At 45.0% G+C, this 24,461-nt stretch overlaps 1 protein-coding gene across 1 annotated transcript in view; it reads left to right on the top strand.

The window, feature by feature from the left end:
* The first annotated feature begins 12,975 nt into the window (after positions 1–12,975).
* Positions 12,976–24,461, top strand: part of LOC306767000 (glycerol kinase-like) — a 37,169-nt gene continuing 25,683 nt past the window's right edge. Inside the window, exon 1 of the mRNA XM_079254882.1 lies at positions 12,976–13,063. Within this exon, the coding sequence (XP_079111008.1) occupies positions 13,010–13,063 (54 nt within the window). The 5' untranslated portion in view covers positions 12,976–13,009. The remainder of the gene's footprint in view (positions 13,064–24,461) is intronic.

Below are 24,461 nucleotides of genomic sequence, written 5' to 3'. Positions count from 1 at the left end.
AAAGCTGTAGACTTTAACTCTGCAGAAATTAAAGAGTGCAAAGAACAAGCAAGAAACTGGAAGCTAAAGTGAAATGCCAGAAAGAGAAAAACATGGAGATGGACGTTAAAATGTTGGAACTGGGAAAGAGATACTCTGAATTAGAACGTTACAAAAGAAGATGGAACCTCAGGCTGAACAGTGTCAAAGAAGAAAAAGATGAAAATACTAGAGATGCTGTGGTAAACATCATCACAAAAATTGTTCCACACTGGAAGGAGAGGATGGACTTCATCCTCAACACAGTACACCATCTTGGCCCAAACAACGCCAGCCGTCCTCGCCAAATCATCATGCAATTCACCAGAAGAATCTTCAGAGATGAACGATGGCGAACAACCAAGAACCACCCTGTCTGCAGAGATCTCAACATTCGGTTTGCAGAAGATCTCATCAAGGAAGACAGAGATACGAGAAAAGCTGTGTGGCAAAAAGTTGAACAAGCAAGGAAAAATGGTCACAAGACCAAGTTCCGTCGCCTTCATGCATTTATAAATGGACAGAGAGTCACGCCATAAACTGGTACGGTCCTAACATACAAAGAGCTCATGGGGTAATTACATACTTTGGGTTTTGCTACTTTAAAGTTCTCAGCTAGTAGCACTCTTACATTTTACTCATTTTGTTCTGTTCTATGTTCCAACTTAAATCTGATATTTCTTTACTTTCTCTTAATTCCAGGGGTTTGAGAGACTCAACCAAAAAAAATCTTTTTTATTATGTAAAGGGAAAAAGGCTGACTTTATTTTTCTACAGGAGTCTCACTCTGAGAAGGAAGATGAAGCCTTTTGGTCTCAATAATGGGGAGACAAAGTTTATTTCAGTCATAGTACTACAAGATCAGCAGGAGTTGCTATCCTTATTAATCACTTTAACGGACAATTTATTTCTCACAAGGCAGATGAAAATGGTCACTGCTTAATTCTCACAGTACTCACTGACACTTTAAAATTAATCCTAATTAATATCTATGGCTACAATAATAACAAAGAAAAACAGATTTTACTATAACAGATCACCGATCAGTTAGACCATCTTAAATAATAAACTCTACTGCAAATGTAATAATAGGAGGGGACTTCAACTTGGTTCAGGATGAATTTTTGGATCGATACCCCTCTAACTATATAGTAAGCCACCCCAATACAGTCTTTCAAAATTTCTGTAGTGAACAAAATTTAAATGATGCTTGGCGTCACCTCAAACCAGGTGTAATACAATATTCATGGTTCGGCCCGAATTATAGTCTAAAATCAAGGATTGATCACTGGGTAATATCAAATGACTTATGTCACGATATCAGCTTGAGCATGTCTGCTGCTCAATTAACTGATCACTGTCTCTTACAACTACAAATAAAATCAGAAAACCTTCTCAAATAAATATTGGAAATTTAGCTCCAGTATCACTAAAAACAAGGATTATTGCTACAATATTAAATCACTAATTTCAGAAATCAGTACTTAACTTCTCCCCCCTCCTCTAATGTTATTTGGAACAACAGATATATACTGCATCATAACAAATTGTTATTCTATGGAAACTGGATGGAGAGGAACATATGGCCAGTGACTCACCTGATAGATATGGATGGAAATTCATTGCGTTATGAACAATTTAGCATAAAACATAACTTTAACCCCCGTATCTTAGAATAAATATAGAATTTACAATGCACTTCCCAAACAATTCGTACTCTTGACCAGGAATGTAATGATGCATCAAACTATCCAGCCCCAAATCGTCCCGCTGTATGTTCATGGAACCCCTCTCCTGGATTGGAAATGCAATAACTCCTTTATCAGAAAATGCTTCATTGAAAGTTTATTTCCTGGAAAGCAAAACAAAAATAACACTTTACATAAATTTGACAAAACCACAATTATTAAATTTAGGTCTTTCTATATGAAATTCCCTGTATCCCCCAAAGCAAAAGAAACACATTTTAAAATTTCAAATAACATCTACCCATCAAAGAGTTACTCAGATTACTCTTTAATATTAATGACAACAATTTCTCATTCTGTGGGAACAATATTGAGGACACCGACAATGTGTTTTTCTCCTGTGGCACTCTTCAAAAATTTGGTCAGAGACATATTCATGGTTAAAAGGAAAATTTCCATCTTTGTAAAATTCCTTTTTTAAGGATTATATAACTTTTGGGTTTATCTTAAGGAACAAAAATTATGAACTTTGTGTCAATGTGGTGAGCAAGAGGTGGAGCTGAGAGGGGGGCTGTGAGCGTCATGGTGGATGATTCACATCGAGCAAACTCTGAGCTTTCTGTAGCTAAGAGCTAACCGAGCTAACAAGCGCTAACCAGCTAACAGGGTTGCACATAGACATGGCAAGTGGGCTAAAGCTAAATCCCGTCGCTAAAAACCGCAATTGTTCCACATTTCTCTTTCTTGAAGCGGTAAATCAGGTACCTGTCAATCAAAAGGACACACTCCTAAATATGTCAAATTTCAGGATTAAATTTCTTTTATATGGAGGAATTAGAAAATAAAAATGTACTCCCCCCACAGTTGTCATGAAGGTAAAGCTGACCTATTAAACCTAAAATGGATTTTTTTTTTGTACCAAGCTGTAAACATGTTTATTTCTGCTGTAAACATGTTTATTTCTTCTGTAAATATGATTATTTCTTCTGTAAACATGTTTATTTCTTCTGTAAACATGTTTATTCCTGCTGTAAACATGTTTATATCTGCTGTAAATATGGTTATTCCTGCTGTAAACATGTTTATTCCTGCTGTAAACATGTTTATTCCTGCTGCAAACATGTTTATATCTACTGTAAACATGTTTATTCCTGCTGTAAACATGTTTATATCCACTGTAAACATGTTTATTCCTGCTGTAAACATGTTTATTCCTGCTGTAAACATGTTTATATCTGCTGTAAACATGTTTATTCCTGCTGTAAACATGTTTATATCTGCTGTAAACATGGTTATTCCTGCTGTAAACATGTTTATTTCTTCTGTAAACATGGTTATTCCTGCTGTAAACATGTTTATTTCTTCTGTAAACATGTTTATTTCTTCTGTAAACATGTTTATTTCTGCTGTAAACATGGTTATTCCTGCTGTAAACATGTTTATTTCTTCTGTAAACATGGTTATTCCTGCTGTAAACATGTTTATTTCTTCTGTAAACATGTTTATTTCTTCTGTAAACATGGTTATTCCTGCTGTAAACATGTTTATTTCTTCTGTAAACATGTTTATTTCTTCTGTAAACATGTTTATTCCTGCTGTAAACATGTTTATATCTGCTGTAAACATGTTTATTCCTGCTGTAAACATGTTTATATCTGCTGTAAACATGGTTATTCCTGCTGTAAACATGTTTATTTCTTCTGTAAACATGGTTATTCCTGCTGTAAACATGTTTATTTCTTCTGTAAACATGTTTATTTCTTCTGTAAACATGTTTATTTCTGCTGTAAACATGGTTATTCCTGCTGTAAACATGTTTATTTCTTCTGTAAACATGGTTATTCCTGCTGTAAACATGTTTATTTCTTCTGTAAACATGTTTATTTCTTCTGTAAACATGGTTATTCCTGCTGTAAACATGTTTATTTCTTCTGTAAACATGTTTATTTCTTCTGTAAACATGTTTATTCCTGCTGTAAACATGTTTATATCTGCTGTAAACATGTTTATTCCTGCTGTAAACATGTTTATATCCACTGTAAACATGGCTATTCCTGCTGTAAACATGTTTATTTCTTCTGTAAACATGGTTATTCCTGCTGTAAACATGTTTATTTCTTCTGTAAACATGTTTATTTTTTCTGTAAACATGTTTATTCCTGCTGTAAACAAGTTTATATCTGCTGTAAACATGTTTATTCCTGCTGTAAACATGTTTATATCCACTGTAAACATGGTTATTCCTGCTGTAAACATGTTTATTTCTTCTGTAAACATGTTTATATTTGCTGTAAACATGTTTATTTCTTCTGTAAACATGGTTATTCCTCCTGTAAACATGTTTATATCTGCTGTAAACATGTTTATTCCTGCTGTAAACATGTTTATATCCACTGTAAACATGGTTATTCCTGCTGTAAACATGTTTATTTCTTCTGTAAACATGTTTATATTTGCTGTAAACATGTTTATTTCTTCTGTAAACATGGTTATTCCTCCTGTAAACATGTTTATTTCTTCTGTAAACATGTTTATATTTGCTGTAAACAGGTTTATATCTGCTGTAAACATGTTTATTCCTGCTGTAAACATGTTTATTTCTTCTGTAAACATGTTTATTTCTTCTGTAAACATGTTTATATCTGCTGTAAACATGGTTATTCCTGCTGTAAACATGGTTATTCCTGCTGTAAACATGTTTATTTCTTCTGTAAACATGTTTATTCCTGCTGTAAACATGTTTATATCTGCTGTAAACATGGTTATTCCTGCTGTAAACATGTTTATTCCTGCTGTAAACATGTTTATTTCTGCTGTAAACATGTTTATTTCTTCTGTAAACATGATTATTTCTTCTGTAAACATGTTTATTTCTTCTGTAAACATGTTTATTTCTTCTGTAAACATGGTTATTCCTGCTGTAAACATGTTTATATCTGCTGTAAACATGTTTATATCTGCTGTAAACGTGTTTATTCCTGCTGTAAACATGTTTATTTCTTCTGTAAACATGTTTATTTTTTTTTGTAAACATGGTTATTCCTGCTGTAAACATGTTTATTTCTTCTGTAAACATGGTTATTCCTGCTGTAAACATGTTTATTCCTGCTGTAAACATGTTTATATCTGCTGTAAACATGGTTATTCCTGCTGTAAACATGGTTATTCCTGCTGTAAACATGTTTATTTCTTCTGTAAACATGTTTATTTCTTCTGTAAACATGGTTATTCCTGCTGTAAACATGTTTATTTCTTCTGTAAACATGGTTATTCCTGCTGTAAACATGTTTATTTCTTCTGTAAACATGTTTATTTCTTCTGTAAACATGTTTATTCCTGCTGTAAACATGTTTATATCTGCTGTAAACATGTTTATTCCTGCTGTAAACATGTTTATATCCACTGTAAACATGGTTATTCCTGCTGTAAACATGTTTATTTCTTCTGTAAACATGTTTATATTTGCTGTAAACAGGTTTATATCCGCTGTAAACATGGTTATTTCTTCTGTAAACATGTTTATTTCTTCTGTAAACATGTTTATTTCTTCTGTAAACATGGTTATTCCTGCTGTAAACATGTTTATATCTGCTGTAAACATGTTTATATCTGCTGTAAACGTGTTTATTCCTGCTGTAAACATGTTTATTTCTTCTGTAAACATGTTTATTTTTTTTGTAAACATGGTTATTCCTGCTGTAAACATGTTTATTTCTTCTGTAAACATGGTTATTCCTGCTGTAAACATGTTTATTCCTGCTGTAAACATGTTTATATCTGCTGTAAACATGGTTATTCCTGCTGTAAACATGTTTATTCCTGCTGTAAACATGTTTATTTCTTCTGTAAACATGTTTATTTCCTCTGTAAACATGGTTATTCCTGCTGTAAACATGTTTATTTCTTCTGTAAACATGGTTATTTCTTCTGTAAACATGTTTATTCCTGCTGTAAACATGTTTATATCTGCTGTAAACATGTTTATTCCTGCTGTAAACATGTTTATATCCACTGTAAACATGGTTATTCCTGCTGTAAACATGTTTATTTCTTCTGTAAACATGTTTATATTTGCTGTAAACATGTTTATTTCTTCTGTAAACATGGTTATTCCTCCTGTAAACATGTTTATATCTGCTGTAAACATGTTTATTCCTGCTGTAAACATGTTTATATCCACTGTAAACATGGTTATTCCTGCTGTAAACATGTTTATTTCTTCTGTAAACATGTTTATATTTGCTGTAAACATGTTTATTTCTTCTGTAAACATGGTTATTCCTCCTGTAAACATGTTTATATCTGCTGTAAACATGTTTATTCCTGCTGTAAACATGTTTATATCCACTGTAAACATGGTTATTCCTGCTGTAAACATGTTTATTTCTTCTGTAAACATGTTTATATTTGCTGTAAACATGTTTATTTCTTCTGTAAACATGGTTATTCCTCCTGTAAACATGTTTATTTCTTCTGTAAACATGTTTATATTTGCTGTAAACAGGTTTATATCTGCTGTAAACATGTTTATTCCTGCTGTAAACATGTTTATTTCTTCTGTAAACATGTTTATTTCTTCTGTAAACATGTTTATATCTGCTGTAAACATGGTTATTCCTGCTGTAAACATGGTTATTCCTGCTGTAAACATGTTTATTTCTTCTGTAAACATGTTTATTCCTGCTGTAAACATGTTTATATCTGCTGTAAACATGGTTATTCCTGCTGTAAACATGTTTATTCCTGCTGTAAACATGTTTATTTCTGCTGTAAACATGTTTATTTCTTCTGTAAACATGATTATTTCTTCTGTAAACATGTTTATTTCTTCTGTAAACATGTTTATTTCTTCTGTAAACATGGTTATTCCTGCTGTAAACATGTTTATATCTGCTGTAAACATGTTTATATCTGCTGTAAACGTGTTTATTCCTGCTGTAAACATGTTTATTTCTTCTGTAAACATGTTTTTTTTTTTTGTAAACATGGTTATTCCTGCTGTAAACATGTTTATTTCTTCTGTAAACATGGTTATTCCTGCTGTAAACATGTTTATTCCTGCTGTAAACATGTTTATATCTGCTGTAAACATGGTTATTCCTGCTGTAAACATGTTTATTCCTGCTGTAAACATGTTTATTCCTGCTGTAAACATGTTTATATCTGCTGTAAACATGGTTATTCCTGCTGTAAACATGTTTATTCCTGCTGTAAACATGTTTATTTCTTCTGTAAACATGTTTATTTCTTCTGTAAACATGGTTATTCCTGCTGTAAACATGTTTATTTCTTCTGTAAACATGGTTATTCCTGCTGTAAACATGTTTATTTCTTCTTTAAACATGTTTATTTCTTCTGTAAACATGTTTATTCCTGCTGTAAACATGTTTATATCTGCTGTAAACATGTTTATTCCTGCTGTAAACATGTTTATATCCACTGTAAACATGGTTATTCCTGCTGTAAACATGGTTATTTCTTCTGTAAACATGTTTATATTTGCTGTAAACAGGTTTATATCCGCTGTAAACATGGTTATTTCTTCTGTAAACATGTTTATTTCTTCTGTAAACATGTTTATTTCTTCTGTAAACATGGTTATTCCTGCTGTAAACATGTTTATATCTGCTGTAAACATGTTTATATCTGCTGTAAACGTGTTTATTCCTGCTGTAAACATGTTTATTTCTTCTGTAAACATGTTTATTTTTTTTGTAAACATGGTTATTCCTGCTGTAAACATGTTTATTTCTTCTGTAAACATGGTTATTCCTGCTGTAAACATGTTTATTCCTGCTGTAAACATGTTTATATCTGCTGTAAACATGGTTATTCCTGCTGTAAACATGTTTATTCCTGCTGTAAACATGTTTATTTCTTCTGTAAACATGTTTATTTCTTCTGTAAACATGGTTATTCCTGCTGTAAACATGTTTATTTCTTCTGTAAACATGGTTATTCCTGCTGTAAACATGTTTATTTCTTCTGTAAACATGTTTATTTCTTCTGTAAACATGTTTATTCCTGCTGTAAACATGTTTATATCTGCTGTAAACATGTTTATTCCTGCTGTAAACATGTTTATATCCACTGTAAACATGGTTATTCCTGCTGTAAACATGTTTATTTCTTCTGTAAACATGTTTATATTTGCTGTAAACAGGTTTATATCCGCTGTAAACATGGTTATTCCTGCTGTAAACATATTTATTTCTTCTGTAAACATGTTTATATTTGCTGTAAACAGGTTTATATCTGCTGTAAACATGTTTATTCCTGCTGTAAACATGTTTATTTCTTCTGTAAACATGTTTATTTCTTCTGTAAACATGTTTATATCTGCTGTAAACATGGTTATTCCTGCTGTAAACATGTTTATTCCTGCTGTAAACATGTTTATATCTGCTGTAAACATGTTTATATCTGCTGTAAACATGTTTATTCCTGCTGTAAACATGTTTATATCTGCTGTAAACATGTTTATATCTGCTGTAAACATGTTTATTCCTGCTGTAAACATGTTTATATCTGCTGTGAAGTTGGTCTTTTTAACATGGGAGTCTATGGAGATTTGCTCTGTTTTGGAGCCCCTAGTGGATGAAGGGGGAACTGCAGTTTTTGGGTTCTTTTTAAATTGCTGGATGTTGCTGATTGGTGTCTACATATTTAAAGGATGATTTGTGTGTCCGGTACAGTCTGCGACTGTCTGTCTGCCAAACCCTAGAGCTCACAGCACATGCCTGCAGAGTAGTGCAGGTATTCCCATTCCTGGTGTCCAACAGGTTTTCCAAGTGTCCCTGCTGCAACAAACCGATTCAAATCAATTTGTATTTAGCTGACGTGCAGAGCTTGTCTGAGAAAGATGATACAAGTAAAACAACAATCCTGAACACACCAGTAAAAAAACTGTTCAATGTGGACTCAACTCCAGTTAGCCAACTTAAGAGCTTGCTAGCAGGACAAACAAACATGCGCCTCCACCACTTCACAAACTCCTTACATTTATCTCTCAACTGTCTCTTTTTGTTCTGTTTTCTCCTTACAATTTTTAAAAACATTTATTTTTGCCAGTTCCAGATGATTTTGAGCTGATGTTGCAGGTAAGTCAGCCCTGGAGAAGCGTTGTCCTGCAGGTTGGTGGGTGTTTCCTGCTGCAGTGGCCGAACCACATGGATGAGTCTACATGTCTGGAAAGAACCAGACAACAATGAACCAAGTGTGTTGGATCAGGAAACATCTATAGCCTGCATGGCAGTGGACCTGGAGGACCAGAGCTACACACCTTTCCCATAACACCTCAGTCCATCAACACTCCTGACTAACAAGGATGTACCTGTTAATCATTCCAGCCAGCAGATGACCCACAGTGCTGGACAGGAGTCTGGTCCTCAGGTGATCGCACTGCTTTGATGCATCGTGTCCACTCCAGAAAAGCTACTCCTTCTGTTTTCTAGTCTATTCATCAGCGAGGATGGTTTATTTACAGTCACCAACACACTGAGGAATAAACTAATATAGCATAAAAATTCATACTTGTACATTTAATTACCAAGTTTTCCTCAGTGATCAACAGGACAAGAAAATACTCGTCTATTTTCATAGAATATCTACATAAATATGACAGTTTATTCATTTATAAATATTGCTACAGAATAGAGCGTGTAATCAACTAAATGTAAAGTTAAATCATATTAAAAATTAAAAAGTGTCTGTAGGAGTAAAATGTTGCATTGTTTTTAATAATTCCCTCATCAGAGGGTTAAACTGAACCTCCTGAGAAAAGCGTCCTTGTTCGCTGCATCTGGAGGTCGCTGAAGAAGATGAGTTTTTTATTATTGAAGACATCATACTGAATAACATATTTTAATCATAAATCATTCTGTTTACTGGTTCCTCCTACCCCCATCTCCTCTGCCAGTCAAACCACAGCTGGGTCTCAGAGGGAGAAGTGAGGTGATTGTAATTCTCCTCAGATGGACGCCCAGCTCGGGGGCCTCCCAGTGGGGCCCCCTGCCTTCACACAGTCTGCTGACAGGATGGGTCCTGGTTCAGCAGGTCTCTGCCTCGTTTCACCGCAGTGCTGCGTTTCTCCAGGAGAGGACGCCGTCACCAAAGCTCCTGCTAATCCCATTTTAAAAGCAACTGGCTGAACTGGTCCAGTGCTTCACAAAATCCTCATTTGACCGTCAGTACTGCCGCCGACATCTCCGTTTGGTATCAGACTGGTCAGTGTGCAGGATCTTTTATTCTGACGTGGACAGAACTTCTGTCGGACATTTTAGAAATAACTTGAACTTCTAATTTTATCATCTGATGGGGAAAAAAAAGGATCTGATGCAGCAACACGTCTGTAAAAACTACCTCCAGGATCATGTTTAGCATCGTTAGAATCTCCCCTTCTTCTGACATCTGGAAACATCTGGAAGTGAGGAGAGCAGCTGCAGGAGGTTCAGGAGAGGAAAGTCGTCCTGTTCTGGTCCTGATGCTGGATTGCAGCTGCTTTACTGGACCTTGTTGCTGGTTTTCTGCTTCCATGATGCTCCAGATGTTTGTACCGGTTAAAACATCTGGACTGCAGCAGACCAGTTCTGCTGTTCCACCATCAGGATGTGGTCCTGCTGGACCAGTTCTCCTGTTCCACCGTCAGGATGTGGTCCAGCGTGGTCCTGCTGGACCAGTTCTCCTGTTCCACCATCAGGATGTGGTCCAGCGTGGTCCTGCTGGACCAGTTCTCCTGTTCCACCATCAGGATGTGGTCCTGCTGGACCAGTTCTCCTGTTCCACCATCAGGATGTGGTCCTGCTGGATCAGTTCTCCTGTTCCACCATCAGGATGTGGTCCAGCGTGGTCCTGCTGGACCAGTTCTCCTGTTCCACCGTCAGGATGTGGTCCTGCTGGACCAGTTCTCCTGTTCCACCATCAGGATGTGGTCCTGCTGGACCAGTTCTCCTGTTCCACCATCAGGATGTGGTCCTGCTGGACCAGTTCTCCTGTTCCACCATCAGGATGTGGTCCTGCTGGACCAGTTCTCCTGTTCCACCATCAGGATGTGGTCCTGCTGGACCAGTTCTCCTGTTCCACCATCAGGATGTGGTCCTGCTGGACCAGTTCTCCTGTTCCACCATCAGGATGTGGTCCAGCATGGTGGAAGGTCTTCCCTGAAAGAGACGTTGTCTGGATGGGAGCAGATGTTTCAGCATTGATGGAGCTTCCCAGATGTGGAAGCTGCCCACGCCATCGGCACTAATGCAACCCCATCCCATCAGAGATGCAGGCTGATAACAAGCTGGATGCTCCCTCTCCTCTTTAGTCTGCAGGACACGCCGTCCATGCTGTCCACAAACTATTCCACATCTTGAAATGAAAAATACTTTATTAATCCCCAAAGGGAAATTAAATATTGTAGTATATAATAATAATAATAATAATAATAACTAGAGGAGGTCTTGTTCCGGAGGCTGATGGCTGCTGGCAGGAATGATCTTCTGTATCTTTCAGTCTTACATCGGCCCTGAAGAAGCCTCTCACTGAACACACTTTGTTGTTTCATCACCGTGTTGTGGAGAGGGTGTGAAGAATCCTCCATCATCTTCATCAGCTTGTGCAGCATTCTTCTTTGGACAATCAGCTCCAGCGGCTCCAGAGTTACTCCAAGCACAGAAGCAGCTTTCTGGATCAGTTTGTTGATTCTCTTCAAGTCTCTGGTTCTGATGCTACTACCCCAGCAGATGCTGCAAAGCTGACTGCACTCTCCACAACAGACTTCTAGAAGATATGCAACATCTTGGTGCAGACGTTAAACCATCTCAGCTTCCTTAAGAAGTACAGTCTGCTCTGACCTTTCTTGTAGATGTAGTCAGTGTTGCATTTCCAGTCCAGTTTGTTGTCCAGCTGAACTTCAAGATACTTGTATTCCTCCACCACCTCCACCTCCTCTCCCAGGATGGAAACAGTGCTTTGTTTATTCTTCTTCCTCCTGAAGTCAACAATCATCTCTTTTGTTTTGCTGCTATTTAATATGAGATGATTGTCACCGCACCATTTAACAAACTGACTGACCAGTTCTCTGTACTCTGCTTCTTGTCCATCCCTGATACACCCCACAACTGCAGAGTCATCAGAGTATTTCTGCAGATGACAGGACTCAGAGTTGTACTGGAAGTCTGAGGTGTACAGAGTGAAGAGGAATGGCCAGAGTACAGTTCCTTGTGGTGCACCAGTGCTGCTGACCTCCATCTCAGACACACAACCTTTCAGTCTCACAAACTGGGGTCTGTTTGTGAGGTAGTCATAGATCCAGGTGGTTGTGGAGGTATCCACCTGGAATTTATGGAGCTTCTCACATAACAAAGCAGGCTGAATGGTATTAAAAGCACTGAGAAATGAAAGAACATGACCCTCAGAGTGCTGCCTGAATGGTCCAGATGAGACTGTGCTCTCTGGAGCAGGTATATGATGGCATCTTCAACCCTGAAGTAATACTGAAGTCTGAAATTTAACATGTGTCTGCTCTTTGCACGTATGAAGCGTTTCTTTCACCACACGCCAAAACATGTGTGTTAGTGGGAGCAGCAGGCCTTGAGGAAGGAGGGATGCGGAGGAATACATTGGGATACGCAGTGCAGCCTCCAAGGACACATTTAGTATCAAGCAGCTGTGTCTTTTTTAGTAAGAGAACAAACTTATCTGCTTCCTTCCTCCAGTTTTACCAACACAGAAGTCTCAACAACCCTCCTCACTCAGTTTGCATTGAGAAGCAGGTCAGATCAGACCTTGTGGGACCTTGAAGGCAGCATTTTCTACATAAACCAAATTCTCAGAAATGATTCACTGACTGGTTTCATAATGATATTTTATATCAGCTGAGCCTTATCTTATCTCCTCCCAACAGGAATGCCTCCTGTCATCTGGATGGATCCTGATCTGAGGTAGAAAGATCAGTTTAATGAACATCATCGGTGGGGGGGGGGGGGGGGGTAAAATGCTGGGTAATCAGCGGATCGATTCTGGCTGGAACTTATCAGGAGGAGTTGGACCTCTTCGTGCCAAACAGACCGGGCTGAGCTGGGAAGCGGTGTGTGCGCGTGGGGGGGGAGTGTGTCCTTGGAACCTCGCAGGATTGTTTCTCCTGCTCAGAGTCTGATTGGACGGCGCGTGAACGACGCCCACTGACCAGACAGCAGTTCTCTCCTGATCAGGGTCACGGATCGGTCCCGGTTCCTCCCCGCCGGGCTTCAGGTCTGCATCCGGACCCGTTAGACCCGTTTCCACACCCAGAACCGGAACGACAGGAAAAGACAGAGATGGAGCCGCTGGTCGCTGCCATTGACCAGGGCACGAGCTCGACGAGGTTTCTGGTGAGTGACGTGGGGGACAGACACGCGTGTTTATGTTGCAGACCACTGATGGGAAGTCCGGAACTTTATAAAGATCCGATCTTTTGACTCGACTCTTTGAGAAGAACCAACTTTTCTAGATGGCTCTTCATTTAATATTACTCTTAACTTTTATTGTAGTTTTGTTGAATAGTTAATTCAATAATGATAGAAAAATGAGTAAAGTAATCCTGGGAACAAGTAAAGTACTCCTTGGAATGAATGAGGTAATCCTAGGAATGCTTAAAGTAGTCTTAGGAATGGGTAAGACGTTCTAGGAATGAGCATTATAGGCTTACAAACAAGTAAAGAAAAAATAGAAATGTGTAAAGTAGGCCATGGAACAAGAAAATCAGTTATAGGAATGAATAAAATAGTCGTAAGAATGAGTAAAGTAATCCTTGGAATCTTTTACGTAATCCTAGGAATGAATTACATAGGCTTAGATATGAGTAAAGTAATCATAATAACTAGTAAAGTATTATCAGGAATGACTAAAGTAATATGAGATGATGAGTTGTTGTTACATTGAGTACAGTTCCATGCATGGTGTTTTTACTTCAGAATTAATAATTCGGAATTAAATAATTCTGAATTAACGTTTTTTCCTACGACTTTACATGAAAATAATAATTCCGAATGGATGTTTACATGAAACACTTCATTCCTCTTTAGAGCGGCGGGTTGGGAAGGCTTCTGATTGGACAGAGGGTGCACGTGACGTAAGACGTATTCCGGAAATAAACAAAGTTGGCTCCCTTCTCGTCTTCTCAGTCGTAACTTGTAATAACTACATAATAAGTACCGGTTTTTGCTATTTTGATTATAATTGTGAAGTAGCAGCTCAACACGAGCATACTACTTCACTTTTCTCTTCTCTGAAATCTCCCCAAACAACGTCTAATCCAATCATTTTTGTCGGGTCTCTCTAAAAATCAGTCTGATCTTGACTGTTGTCTCTTGCTTTGTTCCCCCCTCTCTTCCTGTCATTAAATTTGTATTGTAAGTAGAGAAATTGTATGTTTAAACAGTTTTTTTGCGTTTATTATTGATATTATATTTATTATGTTTATTATAGCCATCCATCCATTTCTTCTGCATGTCCGTGGTCGGTCGCATTGGCAGCAGCCTAAGCAGGGAAGCCCAGACTTCCTTCTCCCCAGCCACCATTGCCAGCTCTGCAGGCGGGATCCCGAGGCCCTTCCTGGCCAGCCGACTGATATGATCCCTCCAGCATTAGGAAACTCATTTCATCCACATAATAATAATAATAATAATAATAATAATAATAATAATAATAATAACTATAAATTTTATTTATAACGCACTTTGCATTTTTTTTTACTGTCGGCACGATCTCCTTCTTTCGGTCACGACCCACAGCTCATGACCATAGGTGAGGGTAGGAACGTAGATCGACTGGTAAATCGAGAGCTTCGCCTTCTGGCTCAGCTCCTTCTTCACCACGACAGACCGGCGCAGAGTCCGCATTACTGCAGACGCCGCACCGATCCGTCTGTCCATCTCGCGCTCCATCCTTCCCTCACTCGTGAACAAGACCCCGAGATATTTAAACTCCTCCACTTGAGGCAGGACCTGACTCCCGACCCGGAGAGGGCAATCCACCCTATTCCGGCTGAAGACCATGGTCTCAGATTTGGAGGTGCTGATTCTCATCCCAGCCGCTTCACAATTGGCTGTGAATCGCACTCAGCTGCCAATGGCTTCATCTGTCTCTGGGGAGACTGAGGAGTGTGATCTTCTGTGGTTGGAGCACACCCTCCAGCCCTCTTCTTGAAAAGGAGGACCACTACTCCAGTCTGCCAGTCCAGACACACTGTCCCCAATGACCAGAAGACATGGTCGTAGGTATGAGGAGGTTTTCGAAGTATTCCTTCCACCAAGCTACGAGTTCTGGGATTACCACCACGACAGGCACCAACGACCTTATGGCCACGGCTTCAACTGGCCGCCTCAACAATAGAGGCACAGAACACAATCCACTCAGACTCAATGTCAACTCAGCATGATTGAAGCTCTGCTTGAGGTGGGAGCTGAAGCTTTGACAGACGTTCCCAGCAGATGAAACAATTACAATGTCAATCATCAAACTGCGGCCCAGAGAATCCTGATGCCAGGTGTACATATGGACACTCTTATGTTCAAACATGGTGTTTGTTATGGACAATCGATGACGAGTACAGAAGTCCAACAACAAAAAACCACTTGGGTTCAGAGGGGGGGGACCATGCCTCCCAATCACTCCCCTCCAGGTCTCACCATCATTGCAAACATACAGGCGTCAAGCCGTGGGCCAATGAGAATGCCCACACCCACTTGGCACCTCTCACCATGAGCAACTCCAGAGTGGAAGAAAGTCCAGTCCCTCTCAAGGGTTCTGGTTCCAGAGCCCAAGCCATGCGTCGAGGTGAGTCCAACTATATCTAGTCGGAACCGCTCAACCTCGTGCACAAGCTCAGGCTCCTTCCCCACCAGAGAGGTGACGTTCCACGTCCCTAGAGCCAGCTTCTGCAGCCGGGGATCGGGCCGCCAGGGTCCCCGCCCCTTGCTGCCGCCCAGCTCACACTGCACCCGACCCCTACGGCTCCTCCCGCAGATGGTGAGCCCACGGGAGGTGGGGCCCATGTAACCATTTCGGGCTGAGCCCGACCGGGCCCCATGGGCGAACCAGTTTGTCTGTAGTTCGTGTGTAACAGGTCGTTAGTTTAACTCTAGCTAGAATGTACTGGGACTGCAGGTGGACAGCAGGTGGACATCAGGTGGACAGCAGGTGGACAGTAGGTGGACAGCAGGTGGACAGTAGGTGGACAGCAGGTGGACAGGAGGTGGACAGGAGGTGGACAGTAGGTGGACATCAGGTGGACATCAGGAGGACAGCAGGTGGACAGTAGGTGGACAGCAGGTGGACATCAGGTGGACATCAGGAGGACAGCAGGTGGACAGTAGGTGGACAGCAGGTGGACAGGAGGTGGACAGCAGGTGGACAGCAGGTGGACAGGAGGTGGACAGTAGGTGGACAGTAGGTGGACATCAGGTGGACAGCAGGTGGACAGGAGGTGGACAGTAGGTGGACAGTAGGTGGACATCAGGTGGACAGCAAGTAGACAGTAGGTGGACATCAGGTGGACAGGAGGTGGACAGCAGGTGGACAGCGGGTGGACAGGAGGTGGACAGTAGGTGGACAGTAGGTGGACATCAGGTGGACAGGAGGTGGACAGCAGGTGGACAGCAGGTGGACAGGAGGTGGACAGTAGGTGGACAGTAGGTGGACAGCAGGTGGACAGCAGGTGGACAGGAGGTGGACAGTAGGTGGACAGTAGGTGGACAGTAGGTGGACATCAGGTGGACAGCAAGTGGACAGCAGGTGGACAGGAGGTGGACAGTAGGTGGACAGTAGGTGGACATCAGGTGGACAGTAGGTGGACAGGAGGTGGACAGTAGGTGGACAGTAGGTGGACATCAGGTGGACAGCAAGTGGACAGCAGGTGGACAGCAGGTGGACAGGAGGTGGACAGCAGGTGGACAGCAGGTGGACAGGAGGTGGACAGTAGGTGGACAGTAGGTGGACAGCAGGTGGACAGCAGGTGGACAGGAGGTGGACAGTAGGTGGACAGTAGGTGGACAGTAGGTGGACATCAGGTGGACAGGAGGTGGACAGCAGGTGGACAGCAGGTGGACAGTAGGTGGACAGTAGGTGGACATCAGGTGGACAGCAAGTGGACAGCAGGTGGACAGGAGGTGGACAGTAGGTGGACAGTAGGTGGACATCAGGTGGACAGCAAGTGGACAGCAGGTGGACAGCAGGTGGACAGGAGGTGGACAGCAGGTGGACAGCAGGTGGACAGGAGGTGGACAGTAGGTGGACAGTAGGTGGACATCAGGTGGACAGCAAGTGGACAGCAGGTGGACAGCAGGTGGACAGGAGGTGGACAGCAGGTGGACAGCGGGTGGACAGGAGGTGGACAGAAGGTGGACAATAGTTGGACAGCATGTGGACATCAGGTGGACAGTAGGTGGACATCAGGTGGACAGTAGGTGGACAGCAGGTGGACAGGAGGTGGACAGCAGGTGGACATCAGGTGGACAGCAGGTGGACAGTAGGTGGACATCAGGTGGACAGTAGGAGGACAGCAGGTGGACAGCAAGTAGACAGCAGGTGGACAGCAAGTAGACAGTAGGAGGACAGCAGGTGGACAGCATGTGGACATCAGGTGGACAGCATGTGGACAACAGGTGGACAGCAGATAGACAGTAGGAGGACAGCATGTGGACAGCAAGTAGACAGCAGGTGGACAGTAGGTGGACATCAGGTGGACAGCAGGTGGACAGGAGGTGGACAGCAGGTGGACAGCAGGTGGACAGCAGGTGGACAGTAGGTGGACATCAGGTGGACAGCAGGTGGACAGCATGTGGACATCAGGTGGACAGCATGTGGACAGCAGGTAGAGAATAGGTGGACCGCAAGTAGGCAGTAGGTGGACATCAGGTGGACATCAGGTGGACAGTAGGAGGACAGCAGGTGGACAGCATGTGGACATCAGGTGGACATCAGGTGGAAAGCAGGTAGACAGTAGGTGGACAGCAGGTGGACAGCAAGTAGACAGTAGGAGGACAGCAGGTGGACAGCATGTGGACATCAGGTGGACAGCATGTGGACAACAGGTGGACAGCAGATAGACAGTAGGAGGACAGCATGTGGACAGCAAGTAGACAGCAGGTGGACAGTAGGTGGACAGCAAGTAGACAGTAGGTGGACAGCATGTGGACATCAGGTGGACAGTAGGTGGACAGCAAGTAGACAGTAGGAGGACAGCAGGTGGACAGCATGTGGACATCAGGTGGACAGCATGTGGACATCAGGTGGACAGTAGGTGGACAGCAAGTAGACAGTAGGAGGACAGCAGGTGGACAGCATGTGGACATCAGGTGGACAACAAGTGGACATCAGGTGGACATCAGGTGGACATCAGGTGGACAACAAGTGGACATCAGGTGGACAGCAGGTAGACAGTAGGAGGACATCAGGTGGACAGTAGGTGGACAGCAGGTGGACACCAGGTGGACATCAGGTGGACAGTAGGTGGACAGTAGGAGGACAGCAGGTGGACAGCAAGTAGACAATAGGTGGACAGCATGTGGACAGTAGGTGGACAGTAGGTGGACATCAGGTGGACAGCAAGTGGACAATAGGTGGACAGTAGGTGGACAGCAGGTGGACAGCAAGTAGACAGTAGGTGGACATCAGGTGGACAGGAGGTGGACAGCAGGTGGACAGCGGGTGGACAGGAGGTGGACAGTAGGTGGACAGTAGGTGGACATCAGGTGGACAGGAGGTGGACAGCAGGTGGACAGCAGGTGGACAGTAGGTGGACAGCAGGTGGACAGGAGGTGGACAGCAGGTGGACAGTAGGTGGACAGCAGGTGGACAGGAGGTGGACAGCAGGTGGACAGGAGGTGGACAGTAGGTGGACAGTAGGTGGACATCAGGAGGACAGCAGGTGGACATCAGGTGGACAGCAGGTGGACAGTAGGTGGACAGCAGGTGGACAGGAGGTGGACAGCAGGTGGACAGTAGGTGGACAGCAGGTGGACAGGAGGTGGACAGTAGGTGGACAGTAGGTGGACATCAGGTGGACAGCAAGTAGACAGTAGGTGGACATCAGGTGGACAGGAGGTGGACAGCAGGTGGACAGCGGGTGGACAGGAGGTGGACAGTAGGTGGACAGTAGGTGGACATCAGGTGGACAGGAGGTGGACAGCAGGTGGACAGCAGGTGGACAGGAGGTGGACAGTAGGTGGACAGTAGGTGGACATCAGGTGGACAGCAAGTAGACAGTAGGTGGACATCAGGTGGACAGGAGGTGGACAGCAGGTGGACAGCGGGTGGACAGGAGGTGGACAGTAGGTGGACAGCAGGTGGACAGGAGGTGGACAGCAGGTGGACAGTAGGTGGACAGCAGGTGGACAGCAAGTAGACAGTAGGTGGACATCAGGTGGACAGGAGGTGGACAGCAGGTGGACAGTAGGTGGACAGCAGGTGGACATGAGGTGGACAGTAGGTGGACATCAGGTGGACAGCAAGTGGACAGCAGGTGGACAGCAGGTGGACAGGAGGTGGACAGCAGGTGGACAGCGGGTGGACAGGAGGTGGACAGAAGGTGGACAATAGTTGGACAGCATGTGGACATCAGGTGGACAGTAGGTGGACATCAGGTGGACAGTAGGTGGACAGCAGGTGGACAGGAGGTGGACAGCAGGTGGACATCAGGTGGACAGCAGGTGGACAGTAGGTGGACATCAGGTGGACAGTAGGAGGACAGCAGGTGGACAGCAAGTAGACAGCAGGTGGACAGCAAGTAGACAGTAGGTGGACATCAGGTGGACAGTAGGTGGACAGCAGGTGGACAGGAGGTGGACAGCAGGTGGACAGCAGGTGGACAGCAGGTGGACAGTAGGTGGACATCAGGTGGACAGCAGGTGGACAGCATGTGGACATCAGGTGGACAGCATGTGGACAGCAGGTAGAGAATAGGTGGACCGCAAGTAGGCAGTAGGTGGACATCAGGTGGACATCAGGTGGACAGTAGGAGGACAGCAGGTGGACAGCATGTGGACATCAGGTGGACATCAGGTGGAAAGCAGGTAGACAGTAGGAGGACAGCAGGTGGACAGCAAGTAGACAGTAGGAGGACAGCAGGTGGACAGCATGTGGACATCAGGTGGACAGCATGTGGACAACAGGTGGACAGCAGATAGACAGTAGGAGGACAGCATGTGGACAGCAAGTAGACAGCAGGTGGACAGTAGGTGGACAGCAAGTAGACAGTAGGTGGACAGCATGTGGACAGCATGTGGACATCAGGTGGACAGTAGGTGGACAGCAAGTAGACAGTAGGAGGACAGCAGGTGGACAGCATGTGGACATCAGGTGGACAGCATGTGGACATCAGGTGGACAGTAGGTGGACCGCAAGTAGGCAGTAGGTGGACAACAAGTGGACATCAGGTGGACATCAGGTGGACAACAAGTGGACATCAGGTGGACAGCAGGTAGACAGTAGGAGGACATCAGGTGGACAGTAGGTGGACAGCAGGTGGACACCAGGTGGACATCAGGTGGACAGTAGGTGGACAGCAAGTAGACAATAGGTGGACAGCATGTGGACAGTAGGTGGACAGTAGGTGGACAGCAAGTGGACAATAGGTGGACAGTAGGTGGACATCAGGTGGACAGGAGGTGGACAGCAGGTGGACAGGAGGTGGACAGTAGGTGGACAGCAGGTGGACAGTAGGTGGACATCAGGTGGACAGCAAGTAGACAGTAGGTGGACAGCAGGTGGACAGGAGGTGGACAGTAGGTGGACAGCAGGTGGACAGCAGGTGGACAGCAGGTGGACAGTAGGTGGACATCAGGTGGACAGCAGGTGGACAGCAAGTAGACAGTAGGTGGACAGTAGATGGACAGTAGGTGGACATCAGGTGGACAGCAGGTGGACAGCAAGTAGACAGTAGGTGGACAGTAGATGGACAGTAGGTGGACATCAGGTGGACAGCAGGTGGACAGGAGGTGGACAGTAGGTGGACAGTAGGAGGACAGCAGGTGGACATCAGGTGGACAGTAGGTGGACATCAGGTGGACAGCAAGTAGACAGTAGGTGGACATCAGGTGGACAGCAAGTAGACAGTAGGAGGACAGAAGGTGGACATCAGGTGGACAGCAAGTAGACAGTAGGTGGACAGTAGGAGGACAGCATGTGGACATCAGGTGGACAGCAGGTGGACAGCAGGTGGACAGCAGGTAGACAGTAGGAGGACAGTAGGTGGACAGCAGGTGGACAGCAAGTAGACAGTAGGTGGACATCAGGTGGACAGTAGGAGGACATCAGGTGGACAGCAAGTAGACAGTAGGTGGACAGCAGGTGGACATCAGGTGGACAGTATGTGGACAGCAGGTGGACAGCAAGTAGACAGCAGGTGGACAGTAGGTGGACAGCAAGTAGACAGTAGGTGGACAGCAGGTGGACATCAGGTGGACAGTAGGTGGACATCAGGTGGACAGTAGGAGGACATCAGGTGGACAGCAAGTAGACAGTAGGTGGACAGTAGGTGGACAGCAGGTGGACAGCAAGTAGACAGCAGGTGGACAGTAGGTGGACAGCAAGTAGACAGTAGGTGGACAGCAGGTGGACAGTAGGTGGACATCAGGTGGACAGTAGGAGGACATCAGGTGGACAGCAAGTAGACAGTAGGTGGACAGCAGGTGGACATCAGGTGGACAGTATGTGGACAGTAGGAGGACAGCAGGTGGACAGCAAGTAGACAGCAGGTGGACAGTAGGTGGACAGCAGGTGGACAGCAAGTAGACAGTAGGTGGACAGCAGGTGGACATCAGGTGGACAGTAGGTGGACAGCAGGTGGACAGGAGGTGGACAGTAGGTGGACAGCAGGTGGACAGTAGGTGGACAGCAAGTGGACAGCAGGTGGACAGTAGGAGGACATCAGGTGGACAAAAGGTGGACATCAGGTGGACAGCAGGTGGACATCAGGTGGACAGCAAGTAGACAGTAGGTGGACAGCAAGTAGACAGTAGGTGGACAACAGGTGGACAGTAGGTGGACATCAGGTGGACAGCAAGTAGACAGTAGGTGGACATCAGGTGGACAGCAAGTAGACAGTAGGTGGACATCAGGTGGACAGCAAGTAGACAGTAGGTGGACAGGAGGTGGACAGTAGATGGACAGTAGGTGGACATCAGGTGGACATCAGGTGGACAGTAGGTGGACAGCAGGTGGACAGGAGGTGGACAGTAGGTGGACAGCAGGTGGACAGGAGGTGGACAGTAGGTGGACATCAGGTGGACAGCAGGTGGACAGCAAGTAGACAGTAGGTGGACAGTAGATGGACAGTAGGTGGACATCAGGTGGACAGCAGGTGGACAGCAAGTAGACAGTAGGTGGACAGTAGATGGACAGTAGGTGGACATCAGGTGGACAGCAGGTGGACAGGAGGTGGACAGTAGGTGGACAGCAGGTGGACATCAGGTGGACAGCAGGTGGACAGGAGGTGGACAGTAGGAGGACAGCAGGTGGACATCAGGTGGACAGTAGGTGGACATCAGGTGGACATCAGGTGGACAGCAAGTAGACAGTAGGTGGACATCAGGTGGACAGTAGGTGGACATCAGGTGGACATCAGGTGGACAGCAAGTAGACAGTAGGTGGACAGTAGGAGGACAGAAGGTGGACATCAGCTGGACAGTAGGTGGACATCAGGTGGACCGCAAGTAGGCAGTAGGTGGACAACAAGTGGACATCAGGTGGACAGCATGTGGACAGCAGGTAGACAGTAGGAGGACATCAGGTGGACAGCAGGTGGACATCAGGTGGACAGTAGGAGGACATCAGGTGGACAGCAAGTAGACAGTAGGTGGACAGCAGGTCGACATCAGGTGGACAGTATGTGGACAGTAGGAGGACAGCAGGTGGACAGCAAGTAGACAGCAGGTGGACAGTAGGTGGACAGCAAGTAGACCGTAGACAGTAGGAGGACAGCAGGTGGACAGCATGTGGACATCAGGTGGACATCAGGTGGAAAGCAGGTAGACAGTAGGAGGACAGCAGGTGGACAGCAAGTAGACAGTAGGTGGACAGTAGGTGGACATCAGGTGGACAGCAGGTGGACAGCAAGTAGACAGTAGGTGGACAGTAGATGGACAGTAGGTGGACAGCAGGTGGACAGCAAGTAGACAGTAGGTGGACAGTAGATGGACAGTAGGTGGACAGCAGGTGGACAGGAGGTGGACAGTAGGAGGACATCAGGTGGACAGCAGGTGGACAGCAAGTAGACAGTAGGTGGACATCAGGTGGACAGTAGGAGGACATCAGGTGGACAGCAAGTAGACAGTAGGTGGACAGCAGGTGGACATCAGGTGGACAGTATGTGGACAGCAGGTGGACAGCAAGTAGACAGCAGGTGGACAGTAGGTGGACAGCAAGTAGACAGTAGGTGGACAGCAGGTGGACATCAGGTGGACAGTAGGTGGACATCAGGTGGACAGTAGGAGGACATCAGGTGGACAGCAAGTAGACAGTAGGTGGACAGTAGGTGGACAGCAGGTGGACAGCAAGTAGACAGCAGGTGGACAGTAGGTGGACAGCAAGTAGACAGTAGGTGGACAGCAGGTGGACATCAGGTGGACAGCATGTGGACAGCAGGTAGACAGTAGGAGGACATCAGGTGGACAGCAGGTGGACAGCAAGTAGACAGTAGGTGGACATCAGGTGGACAGTAGGAGGACATCAGGTGGACAGCAAGTAGACAGTAGGTGGACAGCAGGTGGACATCAGGTGGACAGTATGTGGACAGCAGGTGGACAGCAAGTAGACAGCAGGTGGACAGTAGGTGGACAGCAAGTAGACAGTAGGTGGACAGCAGGTGGACATCAGGTGGACAGTAGGTGGACATCAGGTGGACAGTAGGAGGACATCAGGTGGACAGCAAGTAGACAGTAGGTGGACAGTAGGTGGACAGCAGGTGGACAGCAAGTAGACAGCAGGTGGACAGTAGGTGGACAGCAAGTAGACAGTAGGTGGACAGCAGGTGGACATCAGGTGGACAGTAGGTGGACATCAGGTGGACAGTAGGAGGACATCAGGTGGACAGCAAGTAGACAGTAGGTGGACAGCAGGTGGACATCAGGTGGACAGTATGTGGACAGTAGGAGGACAGCAGGTGGACAGCAAGTAGACAGCAGGTGGACAGTAGGTGGACAGCAGGTGGACAGCAAGTAGACAGCAGGTGGACAGTAGGTGGACAGCAAGTAGACAGTAGGTGGACAGCAGGTGGACATCAGGTGGACAGTAGGTGGACAGCAGGTGGACAGGAGGTGGACAGTAGGTGGACAGCAGGTGGACAGTAGGTGGACAGCAAGTGGACAGCAGGTGGACAGCAGGTGGACAGTAGGTGGACAAAAGGTGGACATCAGGTGGACAGCAGGTGGACATCAGGTGGACAGCAAGTAGACAGTAGGTGGACAGCAAGTAGACAGTAGGTGGACATCAGGTGGACAGTAGGTGGACATCAGGTGGACAGCAAGTAGACAGTAGGTGGACATCAGGTGGACAGCAAGTAGACAGTAGGTGGACATCAGGTGGACAGCAAGTAGACAGTAGGTGGACAGGAGGTGGACATCAGGTGGACAGTAGGTGGACAGCAGGTGGACAGGAGGTGGACAGTAGGTGGACAGCAGGTGGACAGCAGGTGGACAGGAGGTGGACAGTAGGTGGACATCAGGTGGACAGCAGGTGGACAGCAAGTAGACAGTAGGTGGACAGTAGATGGACAGTAGGTGGACATCAGGT

This window comes from Telmatherina bonti (assembly GCF_933228915.1).
Source record: "Telmatherina bonti genome assembly, chromosome: 15".
Lineage (NCBI taxonomy): Eukaryota > Metazoa > Chordata > Actinopteri > Atheriniformes > Telmatherinidae > Telmatherina > Telmatherina bonti.
Note: the sequence above shows the minus strand (reverse complement) of the source record. Positions and strands in the feature narration are given on the sequence as shown.